Below are 25,073 nucleotides of genomic sequence, written 5' to 3' on the forward strand. Positions count from 1 at the left end.
ATCATAAAAAAACAATTAGAATCAAAATTGTCACGGGACAACAGTAACAACAATAACCAAGGGTCAAAATAACCATACATTGAACAATAACAATGAAGCATACAGTAGAGGACATGTGCAGGTTGATTGGTCTGTCAGACCATGTCCCTCAACTTATGGCAGGCAAGCAATGTAGTGCGCTGCCAACCCAAAGCTTCTGCGTTCTCCCCCAACAGGACGGGTAGCCTACTCTCATCAGAGAGGTCTTTGTAAACCTTGAATACAGGGTTTCAAATTTGGAAAATGACACTCTCTAATTGTTTTATATTTTTGAACATTTTGGTCAGGAAATGCAGCTCCGTTTCAGGTTGCTGCTGTTGTGCAGTGATTGCACAGCCTTTCCTCTAACAGGTGGAGCCAGGTTTTCCTGTGTCTCCCTTCTAATGGTCTATCTCGCTTCTCTCGCTCTCTCGCTCTCTCGCTCTCTCGCTCTCTCGCTCTCTCGCTCTGTCTGTCTGTCTGTCTGTCTGTCGTCTGTCTGTCTGTTCCTGTCTGTCTGTCTGTCTGTCTGTCTGTCTCTCTCTGTCTCTCTCTCTCTCTCTGTCTCTCTCTGTCTCTCTGTCTCTCTCTGTCTCTCTGTCCTCTCTCTCTGTCTCTCTCTGTCTCTTGTCTTCTGTCTCTCTTGGTCTCTCCTGCTCTGTCTCTCTCTGTCTATTCTCCTCTGTCTCTCTGTCTCTCTCGCTCTCTGTCTCTCTCTCGCTCTTGTCCTCTCTGTCTCTCTGTCTCTCTCTGTCTTCTGTTTCCTCTCTGTCCTCTCTTCGTCGCTCTCTGTCTTCTCTCTCGCTCTCTGTCTCTGTCTCTCTCTCTGTATGTCTGTCTCTCTCGCTCTCTGCCTCTCTGTCTCTCTGTTTCTCTCTGTCTCTCCTTGCTCTCTGTTCTCTCTCTCTGTCTCTCTTCTCTGTCTCTGTCTCTCTTCTCTGTCTCTTGCTCGCTGTCTGTTCTCTTCTCTCTCTGTCCTCTCTCGCTCTCTCTGTCTCTCTCGCTCTCTCTGTCTCTCTCGCTCTGCTGTCTCTCGCTCTCGCTCCTGTCTTCTCTCTCGCTCTCTGCTCTCTCTCGCTCTCTGTCTTCTCTCGCTCTCTGTTCTCTCTCTCGCTGCTCTTCTGTCTCTCTCGCTCTCTGTCTCTCTCTCGCTCTCTGTCTCTCTCTCGCTCTCTGTCTCTCTGCCTTCTCTCTGTCTCTCTCGCTCTCTGTCTCTCTCTCGCTCTCTGTCTCTCTCTCGCTCTCTCTCTCTCTCTCTCGCTCTCTGTCTCTCTCTCGCTCTTCTGTCTCTCTCTCGCTCTCTGTCTGCTCTCTCGCTCTCCTGTCTCTCTTCTCTCTGTCTCTCTCTCGCTCTCTGTTCTCTCTTGCTCTCTGTCTCTCTTGCTCTCTGTCTCTCTTTGCTTCTCTGTCTCTCTTGCTCTCTCTCTCTCTGTCTCTCTCTCTCTGTCTCTCTCGCTCTCTGTCTCGCTCTCTCTGTCTCTCTGTCTCTGCTCTCTGTCTCTTCTGTCTCTGCTCTCTGTCTCTCTGTCTCTGCTCTCTGTCTCTCTCTCTCGTCTCTCTGTCTCTCCTCTCGTCTCTGTCTCTGTCTCGCTCTCTGTTGTCTGTCTCTCTCGCTCTCGTCTTCTGTTCTCTCTGCCTGTCTCTCTCTCCGTCTCTCTCGTTCTCTGTCTCTCGCTCTCTCTCTCTCTCGTCTGCTCTCTGTTCTCTCTCGCTCTCTGTCTCTCGTCGTCTCTGTCTCTCTCTCTCTCTGTCTCTTCTCGCTCTCTGTCTCTCTCGCTTCTCTCTCTCTCTCGCTCTCTGTCTCTCTGTTCTCTCTCTTCGTCTCTGTTCTCTCGCTCTCTGTCTCTCTGTCGCCTCTCTGTCTCTCTCTCGCTCTCTGTCTCTTCTGCTCTCTGTCTCTCTGTCTCTGTCTCTCTGCTCTCTGTCTTCTCTCTCTGTCTCTCTGTCTCTCTTGCTCTGTCTCTCTGTCTCTCTCTCTGTTCTGTCTCTCTCTCTTCTCTGTCTGTCTCTCTGTCTCTCTCTCGCTCCTGTCTCTCTCTCTCTCCTCTCGTCTCTCTCTTCTCGCTCTCTGTCTCTCTGTCTCTCGCTCTCTGTCTCGCTCTCTGTCTCTCTGTCTCGCTCTCTGTCTCTCTCTCGCTCTCTGTCTCTGTCTCTCTCTCTGTATGTCTGTCTCTCTCGCTCTCTGTCTCTCTCGCTTCTGTCTCTGTCTCTCTCGCTCTCTGTCTCTCTGTCTCTCTGTCTCTCTCGCTCTCTGTCTTCTCGCTCTCTGTCTCTCTCTCGCTCTCTGTCTCTCTCTCGCTCTCTCTCTCCTCTGCTCTCGCTCTCTGTCTCTCTCGCTCTCTGTCTCTCTCTCGCTCTCTGTCTCTCTCTCGCTCTCTGTCTCTGTCTCTCTCTCGTTTGTCTGTCTCTCTCGTCTCTCTGTCCTCTGTCTCTCGTCTCTCTTCTCTGTCTCTCTTGCTCCTGTCTCTCTGTCCTCTCTCTCTCTGTCTCTGTCTCTCTCTCTGTCTCTGCTCTCTGTCTCTCTCGCTCTCCTCTGTCTCTGCTCGCTCTCTCTGTCTCTCTCTCTCTCTGTCTCTCTCTCTTCTCTCTCTGTCTCTCTCGCTCTCTCTGTCTTCTCTCGCTCTCTCTGTCCTCTCTCGCTCTCTGTCTCTGTCTCTCTCTCGCTCTCTGTCTCTCTTGCTCTCTGTTCTCTCTGTCTCTCTCTCTTGTCTCTTCCGTCTCTCTCTGTCTCTGTCTGCTCTCTGTCTCTGCTTGCTCTCTGTCTCTCTTCTCTCTCTGTCTCTCTGCTCTCTGTCTCTCTGTCTCTCTCTCTTTCTCGTCTTCTCTGTCTCTCTCTGTCTGCTCTCTCTGTCTCTCTCTCGTCTTCTGTCTCTGTCTCTCTCTCTTGTCTCTCCTCTTCTGTCTCTCTCTCTGCTCTGTCTCTGTCTCTGTCTCCTCTCTGTCTCTGTCTCTTTTCCCTCTGCTGTCTCTTCTCTCTCTGTCTCTCTCTCACGTCTCTCTCTAGCTCTCTGTTCTCTTGCTCTCTTCTCTCTCTGTGTCCTCTCTCTGCTCTCTGTGCTCTCTGTCTCTCTGTCTCTCTCTGTGTCCCTCAGGCTATGGCAGGCAAATACATATTTGGCTGCAAGAGGAGCCATTGCTCCTTCGCCCATGAGTATTTTTAGTTTTTCCTCTGGGTTTAATAAGTTAAGATTTGGAATAAATGTTGTCATTTCTGTGAATAATGAATCTATTTGTGAGAATATATATTTCTCACAGTAAAGGAGAAAGTGCATCTCTGTCTCTACCTCCCCTGTCGTGCAGTGACCACATCCTCTTTGGGTAGCCATTTCTTTTTATGTCTGCCGGTTTCTGTTGCCAATTGATGGTCACTCAGCCTCTACTTGGTAAGGATTTGTCTCTGCTTCGTATCTCTGACAGAGTAGAGATAATCAGCCAATTCATATTCTCTGTTTAGGGTCAGATAGCAATTTAGTCGGCTTTGGGATTTTGTTTCGTTTTTCGAATGTTGTAAATATGAGTCTTTTGACTGGTTCATGATTTTGTTTATTGGAATTCTTTATTTTGAAGCAGTGCTGGTGTCAGCTTGGTTGGTTAGGTCCAACACCAGCTGACTGAGAGGGCTTGTTTCTGGCTCAGCTCTTGGGTTTGAAGTGCGTTAAATTGCAGGCTTGAATTTGGACTTGAATTTAGATGTAGCCAAAATTGTAATGATCTTTTCTGTATTTTCATTAATACTGGAAAGCGGCCCAATTCTGCCCTACATGCATTAGTTGGTGTATTTCTCTGGACTTGTAGAATTTTCCAACAGAATTCTGCATGTAGGGTTTCAATTGGATGTTTGTCCAGTTTATTGAGTGGCCCCCAAATCTCACTTCCTTAAAGAGCTATTGGTACGATTACACTGTCAAATATTTTGGTCCAAATTCTAATTGGGATGTTGATTTTGAATAATTTCATTTTATTGCACACAATGCTCTGCGGGCTTTTTCTTTGAGTGCATTTACTGCCATATTAATGTTTCACGATGCAGATATGGTCAGACCAAGGTAGGTGTAACTTTTAGTGTGTTCAATTATGGTGTTGTTCAGGGTGAATTAATATTTGTGTTTCTGACATCTGTTTTTTGGGGGGAAATCATGATTTTCGTTTTTTGAAATTTAGTGTACAGTAGGTCAACCTACCAGCCTCTCAGTCTGCTCCAGCCCAGGTCAGAATACCAGTCTCCCAGTCTGCACTTTTACCCAAGTACACAAACATGCACACACACACACACACAAATTCTCTTCTGCCCCCTCTGTTAGTAGCTTGTACATGTGATGAGTTTCTTATCTTGTGGCAGCAGCCCTCCACAAGCAGCTGTTAGATATCCTGTAGTCCTCTGCTAGAGGCTCCTTGACCTGCTAGATCAACTGCCATGTCACCGGTAGCGAGGGAGGCTGCATTTCAAATGGCACCCTATTCCCTGTACAGTGCACTACTTCTGACCAGAGCCCATAGGGTGCCATTTGAGAAACACCCAGAGATTACCTGGCCCTCATCCCTCCTCTGGCCTCATCCCTCCTGTCTGACAACTCTAGACAGTCTACACTTTTCATCCAACGCTGTTTCTACTATATTACCCCTCACAACCACCCCCCCCCTACCCTCCATTCCCAGACAGATAGACATTTTTACATTAGGTTGGTGTCAGGAGAGTCAAGGCAGCAGCCTCATATCCTGTGAAGTGATAAATAAGGTTTGATATTTGTCACAGCGTCACATGGTAACGTGAGATGACAAGCAGAGATTGAGTTATCTGCCATTTGAAGAATATGTTGAGGTATAACATCTGACACAATTCAAATATAGGGCCGGAAATTCAATTAACTTCCAGCTTCAGTTAGCAAATTAGATTTAGTATATGAGCAGGAAGGAGCAGCCCCGTGGCGACGCAGCAAGACAATCTTATTTTAGCGAGGAGAAGATGAAGTCAGATCCTGATCGGCTCCTCTAGAATCTAGATTACCTTGAGATGCTGCCTGCAGGAGATCACTGTGTGCATCCCAAATATCACCCTATTCCCTATATAGTGCAATACTTTTTACCATAGCTGTAAAGTAGTGTACCACAAAGGGAATAGAGTGCCATTTGGTACGCAGGCACTGACTCCACTTCAACATCACACATCAATACACACCAGGTTTCAATCTATTTATGTCATACACCATGTCATGGTGATAATTTATGCATGTAGGCTACAGTACAGGCTACTTCTCTTTGTTATCCAACCGGCCCTTCATCCACTGTCACAGTTGAGTTTTATATAGGGACAGATTGTTTATTATGACCCCTATGTAAACAAATGACATTAAAGCTTTCTAACGGACAAATTCCCCTCTTTTTCTCCATGTGAAACAAAAGACATTAGCAGACTGCGACGGTGTTTAAATGACTCTTCACTAATGTGTCCCCTGCTGATGAAGTGGAGCAGAGATTGGCTCTGTTAACCAGGCTATAATATCTACTCACGTGTGCACACACACGTGATAGACCCTGCCCAGTTTTAGCATAATGTTAACACCTAGCATTATGTTAGCATGGTGTTAGCATAATGTTAATGCCTAGCATGGTGTTAGCATGGCGTTAGCATGGCTATGTTTAAAATAAAATGGCTCCTTGTGTTCCCTCCATCAGTCTAACTGTGCCCAGTACACTGCTGATCGGAGGGAGGAGGAGAAGATGTGTGATCACCTGATCAGCGCTGCCAAACACAGAGACCATGTGACTGCCAACCAGCTCAAACAGAAGATCCTCAACATCCTCACCAATAAGCATGGAGCCTGGGGCAGCCTGGCACAGAGGTAAGACCTAGGGCTGAGGTATAGAGGTTGGGCTGAAGGATAGGCCTTGCTAGGGCTGGGGCTGAAGGATAGGCCTTGGGCTGGGGTATAGGGCTGGGGCTGAATGATAGGCCTTGGGATGGAGTATAGGGCTGTGCTGTAGAGTTAGAGCAGTGGCTGGGGTATATACTGTACTTTACATCCTCACCAACAAACACAGAGCCTGCGGCAGCCTGGCAGCCTGGTACAGAAGTATGGACTGGGTCTGGTGAAAGGTTTAGGGCTGTGGCTACCTGGAGCTGGGCTGGCCCAAAGGCCAAGCTAAGACCAGGCTGGGTAACAGAGCTTCCAGTATTAGTTGTACTGTACAATTACCTGGCTGTGAGCCACAGAGTGCAGTGCTGGGAAAGATCAGGGACCAGGTCAACTAACTCAGTAAAACAGTCAAAGAGACTGAACCCCCTTGGGATTGACCACTAGTCACACAGACTGGGGTGGGGTTTTGTGGGGGGGTTATGTGTGTGTGTGTGTGTGTGTGTGTGTGTGTGTGTGTGTGTGTGTGTGTGTGTGTGTGGTGTGGGTGTGGTGTGTGTGTGTGTGTGTGTGTGTGTGTGGTGTGGTGTGTGGTGTGTGTGTGTGTGGTGTGTGTGTGTGTGTTTGTGTGTGTGTGTGTGTGTGTGTGCGCGTGCGTCTGACGCATGCGTGTGTTTGTATGGAGAGGTGTGTGTGTGGCAGTGCTCTCTGGGCCTTTAAAACTACAGATCATTGGAGCCTTAGCTCTGCTTCCCACCAAACACACACACACAACACACACATACACACACACACACTCAGTGGTTGAAGTGGGCCAGTGCTGATTAGTGATGCTATGGATATGCTTAAACCACCAATCTGAGCAGTATCCATTTGTCCAACTAGGTGGAAAATCCTCTAAGGGTTCCAAAGTTGAATTAGGCGTTCCTCATGGTTTTGTGTTTAGACCCCTACTACTATTCTCTCTATGTTTCCCCCTGGTAATGTCACAATGACACATGACATACATGTTCATTGGGATGTTGATGGCATTGGCTATGATCTGTTAGGAAGCTTCTTAAAAAACAAGCTTTATATCAGGCAAGTCTATTAGGAACTAATTCTGTATTTACTACGATGACCTGGCGAGTGGCAAGTGCAGCAAAGGTCCTGTCAAACCTTGCCTTGCTTACTGAAAGAACACTTTTAGTAATTGACTACTCTCACTGAAACCATAGCTTGGCTTTCTTTATTGGATTTTGAAAAAACAATACAGATGGTTAAATATGTTCTCTACATACAGATGGCTAGCTATGTTCAGTAATGAGATGTTGTTTACTCACATCGATAGAAAAATCCTCTGGATCATATTTTGAGTGCTTCAAAAATTCTGCTGTGTTTTCAGATGTTTTTATTGACAAAATACAATAAGCCTTAGTTTAGTTTGTAAGGAGAATTGATTGATTGAGGAGTGTTTTACTACTTGTAATCTGCATGGGTTTTATGGCGTGTAGATTTAGTGATTTCGACATGCATCATGCCACCTGACAAACACAGCCCTGGAAACAGATGCAATTACCTCAGGAAGATGCACACTGACCATCATTGGACCATTCATCTATGGGTGTGTCTGACTCCCAAATGCCTCTCTTTTCCCTATATAGTGCATTACTTTTGAAGAGGCCTATTTACCCATGCAGCTATACCTTACATAATGCACTACTTTTGTCCACTTTTAACCAGAATAGGTGACCAGAATATGGTGCCGTTTGGATTCAAACTATAGCACAGATTGAACTACAATTGGAATTGTATTGTATTATAGATATCCTTACCTACAGTAGCAACTGAATGTCTTACTTCACCAACTTACCAAATGTTTGAGCATTGTGTATATATTTCAGCATATACTACTGTATGTTTGATCATATGCCATGCAGTTCTGATTGAGAAATTCATTAAACAGACCAACAGTACTATAAGTAAATGACCCATGGAAAAACATATAAGAATGCATTGTGGGCTGCTACTGTAGATTTACGTATTCAAATATTTATAGAATTTATCTCCGGGGATAGCATTAGTATTGGAACAAAAGGTTGCTGAGAGGGGGAGCATTGTAAATTACACTGAAAAACTTCCAACAAATTCCCATTTAATGGTGACCTGCTGGAGAAGAAAAATGCTGCAATATGTTCATGAGCTCAGGGCAGTGTAGCAGCTCAGCCTTATTCAATGCTACATTAACTTTCCCATTTATGCTGCTCTTGTAACCAGTTATACTGAATATTGCCCTCCTATGCGATTCTTGAATATGTGGTGTAGTGTGGTTTATAGTGTGTTATAAGGAATCGTTGTTGTGTGATGGATGTAGATGATGCTCGTTTTGTGTGCCCTGTCGTGTGGTGTAGTGTGTGTGTGTGTGATTTGTGCCAGCGCTAAGAGATCTAGATAACAACTTGACAGGTCGAGTCAGCATACGGTTGATAATATAAGGACTGATAATAAAACTAGTATGTTTGTGTGTGGTATTGTGTTGTGTGTTGTGGTTGTTGTTGGCATGGTGTAAATGCGCTGCCACAGAATTGTTTTCCTTAACCTTAATTCTGCTCTGGAGACTAGCCAGAGGATATTGAATCATCTGTGTGGAACGTTTTATCAACAGAATATATATTTAATATACTCATACAGGTAAACCTACTGCTGATGGCTATAGGGGACATTTTGTTGCAGTTTTTACACAACTGTAGTATTTTGAAATTAGTAAACATAATTGCATTTGTTCAGATGTGTTCAGACACCATTATGACATGAGATCGTTACACTGTGTGACAAGGAGACACTGCACACGAATGGAAAGCCATGTCTGCATCCCAAATGGTACCCTATTCGCTATATAGGGCCCATTTGGCTCGGGTCAACATTTGTGCACTACATAGGAATACATGCCATTTGGGATACATACAAAATCTCTCTGCGATCATATTACCTATTATATGAATTAACTAGATACTCTGTTCATCATATATGCATAGTCACTTTAACCATATCTACATGTACATACTACCTCAATCAGCCTGACTAACCGGCTGTCTGTATGTAGCCTCCTACTTTTATAGCCTCGCTACTGTAATAGCCTGTCTTCTTTACTGTTGTTTTATTTCTTTACCTGCCTCTTGTTCACCTAATACCTTTTTTGCCTATTGGTTAGAGCCTGTAAGTAAGCATTTCACTGTAAGTCTACCTACACCTGTTGTATTCGGTGCACGTGACAAATAAACTTTGATTTGATTTGAGATGACCCAGTAGGTGGTAGGGCTGGGTTAAGGCAGTGTGACCAGCCCAGTAGGTGGTAGGCTGTGTTAAGGCAGTGTAACCAGCCCAGTAGGTGGTAGGGCTGTGTTAAGGCAGTGTGACCAGCCCAGTAGGTGTAGGGCTGTGTTAAGGCAGTGTGACCAGCCATAGTGGTAGGGCTGTGTTAAGGAAGTGTGACCAGCCCAGTAGGTGGTAGGGCTGTGTTTAGGCAGTGGGACCAGCCCAGTAGGTGGTAGGGCTGTGTTAAGGCAGTGGGACCAGCCCAGTAGGTGTAGGGCTGTGGTTAAGGCAGTGGGACCAGCCCAGTAGTGGGTAGGGCTGTGTTAGCAGTGTAACCAGCCCAGTAAGTGGTAGGGCTGTGTTTAAGGCAGTGTAACCAGCCAGTAATGGTAGGGCTGTTAAGGCAGTGTAACCAACCCAGTAGGTGATAGGGCTGTGTTAAGGCAGTGTGACCAGCCCAGTAGGTGGTAGAGCTGTGTTAGGCAGTGTGACCAGCCCAGTAGGTGGTAGGGCTGTGTTAAGGTGTGTGATAAGCCCAGTAGTGGTAGAGCTGTGTTAAGCAGTGTGACCACCAGTAGTGGTAGGGCTGTGTTAAGGTGTGTGATAAGCCCAGTAGGTGGTAGAGCTGTGTTAAGCAGTGTGACCAGCCAGTAGGTGGTAGGGCTGTGTTAAGGTGTTGTGATAAGCCAGTAGGTGGTAGAGCTGTGTTAAGCAGTGTGACCAGCCCAGTAGTGGTAGGGCTGTGTTAAGGTGTGTGATAAGCCCAGTAGGTGGTAGAGCTGTGTTAAGGCAGTGTGACCAGCCCAGTAGGTGGTAGGGCTGTGTTAAGGTGTGTGATAAGCCCAGTAGGGTGGTACCGAAGCCTGTGTGTTAGAGGGGGCCAGGTGGGTTTGGAGCCCCAGCCCAGTAGGTGGAGTAGGGCTGTGTTAAGGTGTGTGATAAGCCCAGTAGGTGGTAGAGCTGTGTTAAGGCACTGTGACCAGCCCAGCAGGCTGTTGGATCATACTTTCTGCTTGCCTGATGATGAATGTGCTCTGTATTGAGTTGACATCACAAAATCAATAGTGTTCAAATTGAAACAGTATAGGTTTGTATTGATCCGCTGTGCTAAATCAGAACGAGAAACCTTTGATGCAGCTCTGAGACAGCTCCCCTCCTCCTTCCTCACCCCTCCCCCCTCCTTCCCCCTCTTTCCCTCTTCCTCCTCTCCTCCCTCTCTCTCCCTCCTCCCATCACAGCACCCTATCAGTTTGAGCTTCACACTGATAAATCAAGTTGAAAATTGGATGTTAGAATTTTCTCCAGTGTGTGAGTGAGTGATTTTCTCTGGCCCCTCGTCCCTCTGCTGTGACCCACTGACCCCTGTCACTGGATTATAAAGTTCAGCGTTGTCAAGAGAAAGGAGACGTCAAGGCAAGGCTGATGAATTCATTCTAGAATAATACACACTGCCTTAACTACCAGTCTTAAACTATGATAATATCCATGCAAGTTTGTATTTATCTTCTTTAAGGGCTTCGGGTATCACAGCGGTCTATGGCACTGCGTCTCAGTGCTAGAGGCGTCACTACAGACCCAGGCTGTATCACAGCGGTCTATGGCACTGTATCTCAGTGCTAGAGGCGTCACTACAGACCCAGGCTGTGTCACCGCGGTCTAAGGCACTGCATCTCAGTGCTAGAGGCGTCACTACAGACCCAGGCTGTATCACAGCGGTCTATGGCACTGCATCTCAGTGCTAGAGGCGTCATTCCATACCCCACTACGATCCCGGGCTGTATCATAACCGGATGTGATCGGGAGTCCCATAGGGCTGCACAATTGGCCCAGCTTCGGCCAGGTTAGGGTTTGGCCGGGGTAGGCCGTCATTGTAAAATAAGAATTTGTTCTTAACTGACTTGCCTAGTGAAATAAATAAATATATTTACTGTCATTTCTACTCTGTTTTCTATTATAGTAATAATATATGTATGTGGACACCTCATGGGCATTAATATGGCGTTGGTCCCCCCCATAACACCCAAATCAGATGAATGATCATGTCAGATATTTAGTTTTTTTATTTAACCTTTATTTAACTAGGCAAGTCAGTTAAGAACAAATTCTTATTTTAAATTATGGCCTAGGAACAGTGGGTTAACTGCCTTGTTCAGAGGAAGAACGACAGATTTTACCTTGTCAGCTCGGGGATTCGATCTTGCAACCTTTCGGTTACTAGTCCAACGCTCTGGCTTTGTTTTTATAGTTCTCATGAATTGGAAAGCACATTTCACCCAATCACATCAAGTTTGATACACTACAGGACCAAAAGTATGTGGACACCTGCTTGGCCAACATCTCATTCCAAAATTATGGCCATTAATATGGAGTTGGTCCCTCCTTTGCTGCTATAACAGTTTCCACTCTTTTGGGAAAGCTTTTCGGGCACTGATGTTGGGCGATTAGGCCTGGCTCGCAGTTGGCGTTCCAATTCATCCCAAAGTTGTTCGATGGGGTTGAGATCAGGGCTCTGTGCAGGCCAGTCAAGTTCTTCCACACCGAACTCGATAAAACATTTCTGCATCGCTTAGCGCACGGGGACATTGTCATACTGAAACAGGAAAGGGCCTTACCCAAACTGTTGTGACAAATTTGGAAGCACAGAATCGTCTTGAATGTCATTGTATGCTGTAGCGTTAAGATTTACCTTCACTGGAACTAAGGGGCCTAGCCCGAACCATGAAGAACTGCCCCAGACCATTATTCCTCCTCCACCAAACTTTACAGCTGGCGCTATGCATTCAGGCAGGTAGCGTTTTCCTGGCATCCATCAAACCCAGATTCGTCCATCGGACTGCCAGATGATTTATCACTCCAGAGTCCAATGGCGGCGAGCTTTCCACCATGCTTGTCATTGCGCATGGTGATCTTAGGCTTGTGTGTGGCTGCTCGGCCATGGAAACCCATTTCATGAAGCTCCCGACGAACAGTTATTGTGCTGGCGTTGCTTCCAGAGGCAGTTTGGAACTTGGTAGTGAGTGTTGCAACCGAAGACAGCAACGGGTGTGGCTGAAATAGCTGAATCTACTAATTTGAAGAGGCGTCCACATACTTTTGTATGTATATATATATATATAGTGTATGTTGGCTTTGTTTTTATAGTTCTCATGAATTGGAAAGCACATTTCACCCAATCACATCAACCTTTGATCTACCAGAATTCTGGGAACTATCTTTTGTCACATGCATTTATTCAAGTTTGATACTTACTGGGTTGCGTTGCGGAGTGAGTAGTCTGCATCTCCATTGACACCAAAGGCCTCCCTTGTCCACCAGTCTCGGCGTCCCAAATGGCACCCTATTCCCTACCTTTGACCAGAACCCTATGGATCCTGGTACAAAATATTACACTATAGGGAATAGGGTGCCATTTCAGACACAAACCAGGCGTTCCAACATGGCTATCTTAACAGAATGTAGAGCAGGTGGAAGGAGACAGACAGACAGGACGTCCTTTGTTTCAAGGTGTCGCTGTTGACCTCAGCAGCTGACTAAACCCCCGTCCCGTCCCCTGTCCCCACCCCTGCTCTCCAGACCTTAACCCAACCTGACTGAGCTATCGATTGTCAACATTGTAACATTGCTCCTGTATAATTACTTTTTCAGTAGTGGAGGGAATGGAGGAGATAGCGGTGGCATATATTGATCCTGGTGAGGAGACTGGAACGGGCGTTTCCCTTGACTAACAGAGTTTCATTTCTCTCTCTCTGATGAATGGCAACACTATGCCTGTGGATAATAACTTAGTGATGGAATGGACCCTTCAGTCACTGGCTGCCTGGCTAAGCACTCTGCTGTCTCGCCTCACCGGGTTATCCATTCTATTAGCAGCTCTGAAGATCAGAGAGGAGAAGAGGAGGGGAAGATAGGGGGAGGAGAGAGATGAAGGTCTCCCTGGGCCTTGTGTGAAGGTATATGGACGACCAGTGAATATGATCCTACTGGACATGATGGTTCATTTAGAAGATAAATGCGGCAGGAACCTTAACACAGCCTTGGTGATGTCTGTCCTCTATAGCTATGTTTATTCAAGAGGGGAAACAACATATTTGAACATGGGGAGGTTAAAGAAATGAAGTTCCTTTGTTCTATCGCTCCTCTTTCTCGCCGCTCTCATTTGTTGTTGACCCACAGTACTGCAGCTCCTCCCTGGGGGCGGAGTTACCCTTGCAGTCTGATAATTACCTCTGAAGGGGAGCGTTCACACAATCATCAGTTAAAGGGGAGCAGAGAGAGAAGAGCGAGGTGGGAGGTGAGCCCCACCTCTGATGAAAGCTGAATGGTCCACGGAGCTGGCAGGGAGTGAGAGGTTCAGACATACTAAAACGCTACTGTAGACTGTAGTCTGACTGTTACTGACTGTAGTCTGACTGTTACTGACTGTAGTCTGACTGTTACTGACTGTAGTCTGAATGTTACTGACTGTAGTCTGAATGTTACTGACTGTAGTCTGAACTGTTACTGACTGTAGTCTGAATGTTACTGACTGTAGTCTGAATGTTACTGACTGTAGTCTGACTGTTACTGACTGTAGTCTGAATGTTACTGACTGTAGCCTGACTGTTACTGACTGTAGTCTGAATGTTACTGGCTAATCTCACAGTTACTGACTAATCTCACAGTTACTGACTAGTTTGACTGTCACTGACTGTTACTGACTGTCACTGACTGTTACTGACTGTCACTGACTAGTCTGACTGTTATTGATTTACTGACTAGTCTGACTGTTACTGACTGTTACTGACTAGTCTGACTGTTACTGACTGTAATCTCATTGTTACTGACTGTAATCTCATTGTTACTGACTGTTACTGACTAGTCTGACTGTCACTGACTGTTACTGACTGTCACTGACTAGTCTGACTGTTATTGATTTACTGACTAGTCTGACTGTTACTGACTGTAATCTCCCTGTTACTGACTGTTACTGACTGTAATCTCATTGTTACTGACTGTTACTGACTATAATCTCACTGTTACTGACTATAATCTCACTGTTACTGACTGTAATCTCACTCTTACTGTCACTGACTAGTCTGACTGTTAGTGACTGTTATTGCTGGTAGTCTTACTCTTTATACGTTGCTATGCATTCATTACACAAATTATCTTATTTCTGATGCACTGTCAGTCTTTTTTCTGAATTCACACTTTACTTTGAAAAATGAAACTTGATACACCATCCATGGCCATATGGTTGCCAGTCGCCTCGTGTTGATGTGCAGTTTTATTTAGCTGAGTCTGTCTTTTGATATAGAACAATGTGTCACCATTGTGATCAAAGCCAGTCAGTGATATAGTACACTGATTGACAGACATTTTGTTTTCAGCCTTTCTTAGTCAATTAGATGGCTGAATGTTGTTTTATACCTGACTGGTTGAAACCTGTCTATCCGTAGGGATCCATCGACAATGCTGCCTGTTTTGGGAGATGTTTGAAAGCTGATGTTGAATGTTTCTGTATTTAATATGTGTAAAATAATATATATACACTGCTCAAAAAAATAAAGGGAACACTAAAATAACACATCCTAGATCCTGAATGAATGAAATATTCTTATTAAATACTTTTTTCTTTACATAGTTGAATGTGCTGACAACAAAATCACACAAAAATGATCAATGGAAATCAAATTTATCAACCCATGGAGGTCTGGATTTGGAGTCGCACTCAAAATTAAAGTGGAAAACCACACTACAGGCTGATCCAACTTTGATGTAATGTCCTTAAAACAAGTAAAAATGAGGCTCAGTAGTGTGTGTGGCCTCCACGTGCCTGTATGACCTCCCTACAACGCCTGGGCATGCTCCTGATGAGGTGGTCTGGGGAACGGGCGGGCCAGTCCATAGCATCAATGCCTTCCTCTTGCAGGAACTGCTGACACACTCCAGCCACATGAGGTCTAGAATTGTCTTGCATTAGGAGGAACCCAGGGCCAACCGCACCAGCATATGGTCTCACAAGGGGTCTGAGGATCTCATCTCGGTACCTAATGGCAGTCAGACTACCTCTGGCGAGCACATGGAGGGCTYTGCGGCCCCCCAAAGAAATGCCACCCCACACCATGACTGACCCACCGCCAAACCAGTCATGCTGGAGGATGTTGCAGGCAGCAGAACGTTCTCCACGGCGTCTCCAGACTCTGTCACGTCTGTCACATGTGCGTGTGAACCTGCTTTCATCTGTGAAGAGCACAGGGCGCCAGTGGCGAATTTGCCAATCTTGGTGTTCTCTGGCAAATGCCAAACGTCCTGCACGGTGTTGGGCTGTAAGCACAACCCCCACCTGTGGACGTCGGGCCCTCATACCACCCTCATGGAGTCTGTTTCTGACCGTTTGAGCAGACACATGCACATTTGTGGCCTGCTGGAGGTCATTTTGCAGGGCTCTGGCAGTGCTCCTCCTGCTCCTCCTTGCAGAAAGGCGGAGGTAGCGGTCCTGCTGCTGGGTTGTTGCCCTCCTACGGCCTCCTCCACGTCTCCTGATGTACTGGCCTGTCTCCTGGTAGCGCCTCCATGCTCTGGACACTACGCTGACAGACACAGCAAACCTTCTTGCCACAGCTCGCATTGATGTGCCATCCTGGATGAGCTGCACTACCTGAGCCACTTGTGTGGGTTGTAGACTCCGTCTCATGCTACCACTAGAGTGAAAGCACCGCCAGCATTCAAAAGTGACCAAAACATCAGCCAGGAAGCATAGGAACTGAGAAGTAGTCTGTGGTCACCACCTGCAGAACCACTCCTTTATTGGGGGTGTCTTGCTAATTGCCTATAATTTCCACCTGTTGTCTATTCCATTTGCACAACAGCATGTGAAATGTATTGTCAATCAGTGTTGCTTCCTAAGTGGACAGTTTGATTTCACAGAAGTGTGATTGACTTGGAGTTACATTGTGTTGTTTAAGTGTTCCCTTTATTTTTTTGAGCAGTGTATATATATATATATATATATATATATAATACTGCACTGTTTTTTAGTGATATGATAGGTTTCAGAAGCATAATCGTTTGGTAGATGATTTGTTTATAGTGAGACCATCAAGAAGTACTTTCTAGGGTTGCAAAATTCTGGTAACTTCTCCAAACTTCTCAGGTTTTCCAGAAAACCAAGTTAGAAAATTCCCGGAATCACAAGGGAATACGCAGGAAATCCAGCATCCTCCAACCAGTATTTCTAGAAAAACTGAGAATTTTGAGAAAATCACTAGAATTTTGCAACCCTAGTATTTCCATGCTTACATTTCAGGACATGGTTGGCATGTACCCAGAGCAGAATGGTTTAGTGTGTCATGATACTGACCAGTGAATCATGTTAACAGTGACCCTAGTCTAGACCATAAACCATAGACAATGAATAGCTTCCTCTCATTGGTAGATGGACAGAGTGTGGATGGAGGAGAGAAGAAAGGCCATTTGTTCTCAGAAGGACTTAATCTGAGAGCTCTGGAGTGTGTTTAGTGTCAGAGTCACACAGGGCACGGGGTTCGGGGCGCAGGGTGTGAGGCCAGGGCTCGGGGTGCAGGGCAGGGTACCCACTTCACAGGACAGGGTGTGTGTGGTGTGACACTAACCAGTCCTGCTTCTTTAAATAGATTAGTCACTGATTTGCTGCTATTTATTATAATTATCCCCCATTTAGGTCTCAAATAGAAGCATTTAAAGAGAATATAATGGTGTTTTATTGAATCTTTCGTTCCTTTTCTTTCTAATCTCTCACAATAGTCTTCTCTGTCAGGAGAAACTGTCTGATGCTGAAACCAGTATAGTTTTGTTCTAACTAAAACATGGATAGTGTTGTCCGAACTAAAACATGAGTAGCTCTGTTCCATCTGAAACATGGTTAGCTCTGTTCCATCTGAAACATGGTTAGTTCTGTTCCATCTGAAACATGGTTAGTTCTGTTCCATCTGAAACATGGTTAGTTCTGTTCCATCTGAAACNTCTGTTCCATCTGAAACATGGTTAGTTCTGTTCCATCTGAAACATGGTTAGTTCTGTTCCATCTGAAACATGGTTAGTTCTGTTCCATCTGAAACATGGTTAGTTCTGTTCTAATTTAAACTTGTATACTTCTGTTCTATCTGAATGATTGTCCCTCCAGAGGGTTATGTTTCATTTAGAACTATCTGTATGACCTCATTAGAAATAAGCATGTTCGAAATAAACATCAGAACCATGCTCCAGTTTACCGCCATGTTTGAAGAACACTCTGGAGTGAACACTCTTAACTGGGTCTTTGACAACGTGCTCAGCTGTAATGGTTTGTTGATACTGTAGTTTGTTGATATAATGGTTTGTTGTGTTTCTAACAGAGATATGACCTTGATGGGGTCCAGCATACAACAGCCTGGTGTTAGTGATTGGATATGTCTCAAATGGCACCCTATACCCTATATAGTGCATTACTTTTGACCAGGGCCCATAGCCTCAGTCTGGATACAGGCAGTTCTTAAGTAGTTATTGTAGCTGCACTTTGACAGACAGTATTTTTAGTAGTTATTGTAGCTGCACTTTGACAGACAGTATTTTTAAGTAGTATTGTAGCTGCACTTTGACAGACAGTGTTATAGTAGTTATGTAGCTGCACTTTGACAGACAGTATTTTTAGTAGTTATTGTAGCTGCACTTTGACAGACAGTATTTTTAGTAGTTATTGTAGCTGCTCTTTGACAGCACAGTATTTTTAGTAGTTATTGTAGCTGCTCTTTGACAGACAGTATTTTTAGTAGTTATTGTAGCTGCACTTTGACAGACATGTCTTTTTAGTAGTTATTGTAGCTGCACTTTGACAGACAGTGTTATAAGTAGTTATTGTAGCTACTCTTTGATGGACAGTTCAGTCTTCAACAAGCCTCTAAAATCATCTGCAGGCAGTAAAGGGCAGGCCTGATATACACCAAGTATTACTTTTAGCCTGCCCTGTTCCTTCCTTCCTCTCCTCCTCCTCTGCTCTCCTCTCCGATGAATAACCTCAATGGAAATGGGAATAAGTACAGTCATGTCATTGGTGTCCTGTGGTCGATTTTGTCAAATAAGGACATCGTACAGACTTAAGTCACTATACAACTATATAGTGAGCTCCAAAAGTGTTGGGACAGTGACACACTGTTTGTTGATTTGGGACTGTACTCCAGCACTTTGGATTTGGAATGATAAAATGACAATGAGGTTAACGTGCACACTGTCTGCTTTAATGTGAGGGTATTTTCATCGATATCMGGCAAACTGTTTAGAAATTACAGACCTTTTAGTACATAGTCCCTCCATTTTAGGGGAKCAAAAGTATTGGGGKAAATTCACTTATGTGTATTTAAGTAGTAAAACGTTTAGTATTTGGTCCCATATTCCTAGCACTTTCTGATTTCATCAAGCTTGTGACTCTGCAAACCTGTTGGATTCATTTAGAGTTTGTTTTGGTTGTGCTTCAGATTATTTTGTGCCCAATAGAAAAGAATGGTAAATAATGTATTTTGGAGTCACTTTAACTGTAAATAAGAATAGAATATGTTTCTAAACACTTCTACATTCATGTGGATGCTACCATGATTATGGATAGCCCTGAATATAATCAGGAATAATAGTGAGCGAGAAAGTCACAGACATACAAATATTATACCCCTAAGACAAGCTAACCTCTCACAACTACAGTAACAGGGGAGGTTCGCATTTCTGACGGGGTATGATATACAGTTGAAGTCGGAAGTTTACATACACCTTAGCCAAATACATTTAAACTCAGTTTTTTACAATTCCTGACATTTAATCCTAGTAAAAATTCCTTGTTTTAGGTCAGTTAGGATCACCACATTATTTTAAGAATGTGAATTGTCAGAATAATAGTAGAGAGAATGATTTATTTCAGCTTTTATTTCTTTCATCGCATTCCCAGTAGGTCAGAAGTTAACATACACTCCTGTCTCTTATACACATCTAGATGTGTATAAGAGACAGGTTTACATACACCTTAGCCAAATACATTTAAACTCAGTTTTTTACAATTCCTGACATTTAATCCTAGTAAAAATTCCTTGTTTTAGGTCAGTTAGGATCACCACATTATTTTAAGAATGTGAATTGTCAGAATAATTGTTGTAGAGAATGATTTATTTCAGCTTTTATTTCTTTCATCGCATTCCCAGTAGGTCAGAAGTTTACATACACTCAATTAGTATTTGGTAGCATTGCCTTTAAATTGTTTAACTTGGGCCAAATGTTTCAGGTAGCCTTCCACAAGCTTCCCACAATYAGTTGGGTGAATTTTGGCCCATTCCTCCTGACAGAGCTGGTGTAACTGAGTCAGGTTTGTAGGCCTCCTTGCTCYCACACYCTTTTTCAGTTCTGCCCACAAATTTTCTATAGGATTGAGGTCAGGGCTTTGTGATGGCCACTCCAATACCTTGACTTTGTTCTCCTTAATCCATTTTGCCACAACTTTGGAAGTATGCTTGGGGTCATTGTCCATTTGGAAGACCCATTTGCGACCAAGCTTTAACTTCCTGACTGATGTCTTGAGGTGTTGCTTCAATATATCCACAACATCTTTCTCCCTCATGATGCCATCTATTTTGTGAAGTGCACCAGTCCCTCAGGCAGCAAAGCACCCCCACAACATGACGCTGCCACAACCGTGCTTCACGGTTGGGATGGTGTTCTTCGGCTTGCAAGCCTCGCCCTTTTTCCTCCAAACATAACGATGGTAATTATGGCCAAACAGTTCTATTTTTGTTTCATCAGATACTGTCACGCCCTGACCTTAAAGATCCTTTTAATTCTCTATTTGGTTAGGTCAGGGTGTGACTAGGGTGGGCAATCTATTTCTTTGTTGGCCGGGTAGAGGCAGCTGTCTATCGTTGTCTCTGATTGGGGATAATACTTAGGCAGCTTTTTCCACCTGTAGTTTGTGGGATCTAGTTTGGTGCTGTGCTGTTTAGCCCTACTAAACTTTATGTTTTGTTTGTGTTTGTTGTTTTTTCGGTGTTCATTGAATAAAGAAAGATGTACGCCTACCACGCTGCACCTTGGTCCACTCATTCCAACAATGAGCGTAACAGATATAGGAAGAAATAGGACTTGTTTTACTGTGGATATAGATACTTTTGTGCCTGTTTCCTCCAGCATCTTCACAAGGTCCTTTGCTGTTATTCTGGGATTGATTTGCACTTTTCGCACCAAGGTACGTTCATCTCTAGGAGACAGAATGCGTCTCCTTCCTGAGCGGTATGAAGGCTGCGTGGTCCCATGGTGTTTATACTTGCATACTATTGTTTGTACAGATGAACGTGATACCTTCAGGCGTTTGGAAATTGCTCCCAAGGATGAACCAGACTTTTTTCTGAGGTCTTGGCTGATTTCTCTTGATTTTCCCATGATGTCAAGCAAAGAGGCACTGAGTTTGAAGGTAGGCCTTGAAATACATCCACGGGTACACCTCCAATAGGCTAATTTACATAATTTGAGTCAATCAGAAGCTTCTAAAGCCATGACATCATTTTCTGGAATTTTCCAAGCTGTTTAAAGGCACCTTAGTGTATGTAAACTTCTGACCCACTGGAATTGTGATACAGTGAATTATAAGTGAAATAATCTGTCTGTAAACAATTGTTGGAAAAATTACTTGTGTCATGCACAAAATAGATGTCCTAACCGACTTGCCAGAACTATAGTTCTCCAACTTAAGTGTATGTAAACTTCCGATTTCAACTGTATGTGCGTCTGTAACGTTCTCATTCAATGTATTATTCACGATTCATTCAGGACTATCCATAATCATGGTAGCATCCACATTAATGTAGAAGTGTATAGAAACATTCTATTCTTATTTACAGTTAAAGTGACTCCAAAATGACACATTATTTACCATTAATTTCTATTGGGCACAAACTAATCTGAAGAGTCACAAGCTTGATGTAATTGTTGCGTGCTAGGAATATGGGACCAAATACTAAACTTTTGACTACTTTAATACACATAAAAGRGAATTTATCCCAATATTTTTGGAGCTCACGGTATATACTGTAACTATACCACTATACCATACTATGACTATACTTCTCTACAGTATATCACTATACTATAACTGTCCCCAGTGCCAATACTAGCCTAGTTCATCACTACAAACCAGCTCCCACTGTCCTAGATTGGGCTGTATTTGTGTTGTGAAATTGTTTTCAGTCCTTTTATTTCCCACTTCACCATTTTATTTTGAGTCATGGCTGTCAGGTTTTACTGCCTTTTACCAACAGAACACATTCCCTGTGGAGCCAGGGTGTTAAATCTGTCTTTGTCTCCACAGCCCCGAGACACACACACACACACACACACATTCAGGAGAGATGGGATTTAAATACACAGAGGAAAAAGGAGAGAAGATAGTGTTTTTACACATTTATTGCACTGCACTTAAATTCTAAAAGCATCCGTGAATAATGGCCGCCATGTTTCCTCTTGGTTATCAGGTCTGGAAAATGAGCTTTTAAAATGCAGTTTGAAATCCATTTGTGTGATTGATGTGTGACAGGGCTAATACATTTAGCCAGTTTCTGGGAGGCTTGGCCTCAGTCATTCTTTATGCCTGTCCTGAAGCCCCACTACGAGGGGAGAACGGGGAAGTGGAGAGCCAGTCAGTCGTCCTCACAGATCCAATTGAGATTAACTGGCTGTCACTGCCTTGCACTTTACAGTCTGTACAGTCTATATTGATCAAATGTTCAGTATATAGTCCAATTATTGTTTGCAAGTCATTACCCTCATATAATTTGGTAGTATTTGTCTGTTTTTGTAAGTCTGTTAGCCTAACATCAATAGAAGACCTTAGCTGGCAGACATTTACTAAATCTTTGTTTAGTATCAAACAGATTGTGTAACCRGCCTGGAGGACATCTGTGTCTGAAGCTGTTCTAGGGTCACATTATTTCCCTGCATGCATTTCTCTGTCTCATGCATGAAATTAAGCTTTTTGTGCTCATATTGGATTCAGCAAAGCAGAGTAGACATATAGCTTCAGATGCTGGAGAATATCAGACATGTCCTATTAGATGGATTTGAGTGAATTTATGGACGAGAACATCACCGTTTTAACACCTCTCAGTATGCAACATCTAGTTTTATTTCCTTCTCTCTTATTCTGCTCCGAATATAGGCTTACACTACACTTACAATACCKTCAGTACACTCCGAATACCGTCAGTACACCCGAATACCATCAGTACACTCAGAATACTATCAAATTCAACACACTCAGAACACCATCAGTACACTCAGAACACCATCAGTACACTCAGAATACAATCAGCACACTCCACATACAATCAGTACACTCCGAATTCCATCTGCACCCTCCGAATTCCATCTGCACCCTCCGAATTCCATCAGCACACTCCGAATGCCATCAGCACACTCTGAATACACTCCGAAGACCATCAGTACACTCTGAATACCATCAGTACACTCTGAATACCATCAGTACACTCTGAATACCATCAGTACACTCTGAATACCATCAGCACACTCTGAATACCATATGTACTCTCCGAATACCGTCAGTACACTCCGAATACCATCAGTACACTCCGAATACCATCAGTACACTCCGAATACCATCAGTACACTCCGAATACAACCTGTACACTCCGAATACAACCTGTACACTCCGAATACCACCTGTACACTCCGAATGCCACCAGCAAACTCCAAATACACTCTGAATACCATCCGTACACTCCGAATACCATCAAATTCATTACACTGAAAATACCATCAGCACACTCCGAATACCATCAGTACACTCAGAATACCATCAAATTCAGTACACTGAAAATACCATCTGTACACTCCGAATACCATCAGTACACTCAGAATACTATCATTACACTCTGAATACCATCAGTACTCTCCGGATACCATCAGTACTCTCCGGATACCATCAGTACACTCCGGATACCATCAGTACACTCCGGATACCATCAGTACTCTCCGGATACCATCAGCACACTCCGAATGCCATCAGCACACTCTGAATACACTCCGAAGACCATCAGTACACTCCGAAGACCATCAGTACACTCCGAAGACCATCAGTACACTCTGAATACCATCAGTACACTCTGAATACCATCAGTACACTCTGAATACCATCAGTACACTCTGAATATCATCAGCACACTCTGAATACCATATGTACTCTCCGAATACCGTCAGTACACTCCGAATACCGTCAGTACACTCCGAATACCGTCAGTACACTCCGAATACCATCAGTACACTCCGAATACCATCAGTACACTCCGAATACCATCAGTACACTCCGAATACCATCAGTACACTCCGAATACCACCAGTACACTCCGAATACCACCAGTACACTCCGAATACCACCAGTACACTCAAAATACCATCATGGTATTCGGAGTAAACTCAGAATACAACCTGTACACTCCGAATACAACCTGTACACTCCGAGTACCACCTGTACACTCCGAATGCCACCAGCAAACTCCAAATACACTCTGAATACCATCCGTACGCTCCGAATACCATCAAATTCATTACACTGAAAATACCATCAGTTACACTCAGAATACCATCTGTACACTCAGAATACCATCTGTACACTCCGAATACCATCAGTACTCTCCGGATACCATCAGTACTTCGGATACCATCAGTATACTCCGATACCATCAGTATACAACGATACCATCAGTACACTCCGGATACCATCAGTACTCCCCAGATACCATCAGTACACTCCGGATACCATCAGTACGCTCCCAGATACCATCAGTACTCTCCCAGAACCATCAGTACACTCCAGATACCATCAGTACGCTCCCAGATACCATCAGTACACTCGGATACCATCAGTACGCTCCCAGATACCATCAGTACACTCCGGATACCATCAGTACTCTCGGATACCATCAGTACACTCCAGATACCATCAGTACGCTCCCAGATACCATCAGTACACTCCGGATACCATCAGTACACTCCGGATACCATCAGTACACTCCGGATACCATCAGTACACTCCGGATACCATCAGTACGCTCCCGGATACCATCAGTACACTCCGGATACCATCAGTACGCTCCCGGATACCATCAGTACACTCGGATACCATCAGTACACTCCGGATACCATCAGTACTTTCCGGATGCCATCAGTACTCTCGGATACCATCAGTACTCTCCATACCATCAGTACTCTCCGGATACCATCAGTACTCTCCGGATACCATCAGTACCTCTCCGGATACCATCAGACCTCCGATACCATCAGTACTCTCCGATACGATCAGTACACTCCGGATACCATCAGTACACTCCGGATACCATCAGTACTCTCCGGATACCATCAGTACACTCCGGATACCATCAGTACTCTCCGGATACCATCAGTACGCTCCCAGATACCATCAGTACACTCCGGATACCATCAGTACTCTCCGGATACCATCAGTACGCTCCCAGATACCATCAGTACACTCCGATACCATCAGTACTTCCGGATACCATCAGTACTCTCCGGATACCATCAGTACTCTCCGGATACCATCAGTATACTCCGGATACCATCAGTACTCTCCGGATACCATCAGTACTCTCCCAGATACCATCCAGTACAACTCCGGATACCATCAGTACCAACTCCAGATACCATCAGTACGCTCCCAGATACCATCAGTACACTCCGGATACCATCAGTACCACTCCGGATACCATCAGTACGCTCCCGGATACCATCAGTACACTCCGGATACCATCAGTACGCTCCCAGATACCATCAGTACACTCCGGATACCATCAGGTACCGCTCCCGGATACCATCAGTACACTTCCGATACCATCAGTACTTCCGGGTACCATC

At 44.4% G+C, this 25,073-nt stretch overlaps 1 protein-coding gene across 1 annotated transcript in view; it reads left to right on the forward strand.

Moving 5' to 3' along the window:
- Positions 1–25,073, forward strand: part of LOC111956864 (neurobeachin-like) — a 328,897-nt gene that overhangs the window by 147,899 nt on the left and 155,925 nt on the right. The window contains 1 exon segment of the mRNA XM_070436743.1: positions 5,692–5,858. Within this exon segment, the coding sequence (XP_070292844.1) occupies positions 5,692–5,858 (167 nt within the window).

The sequence above is a fragment of the Salvelinus sp. IW2-2015 genome, linkage group LG4p (genome assembly GCF_002910315.2).
Source record: "Salvelinus sp. IW2-2015 linkage group LG4p, ASM291031v2, whole genome shotgun sequence".
NCBI classification, from domain to species: Eukaryota; Metazoa; Chordata; class Actinopteri; order Salmoniformes; family Salmonidae; genus Salvelinus; species Salvelinus sp. IW2-2015.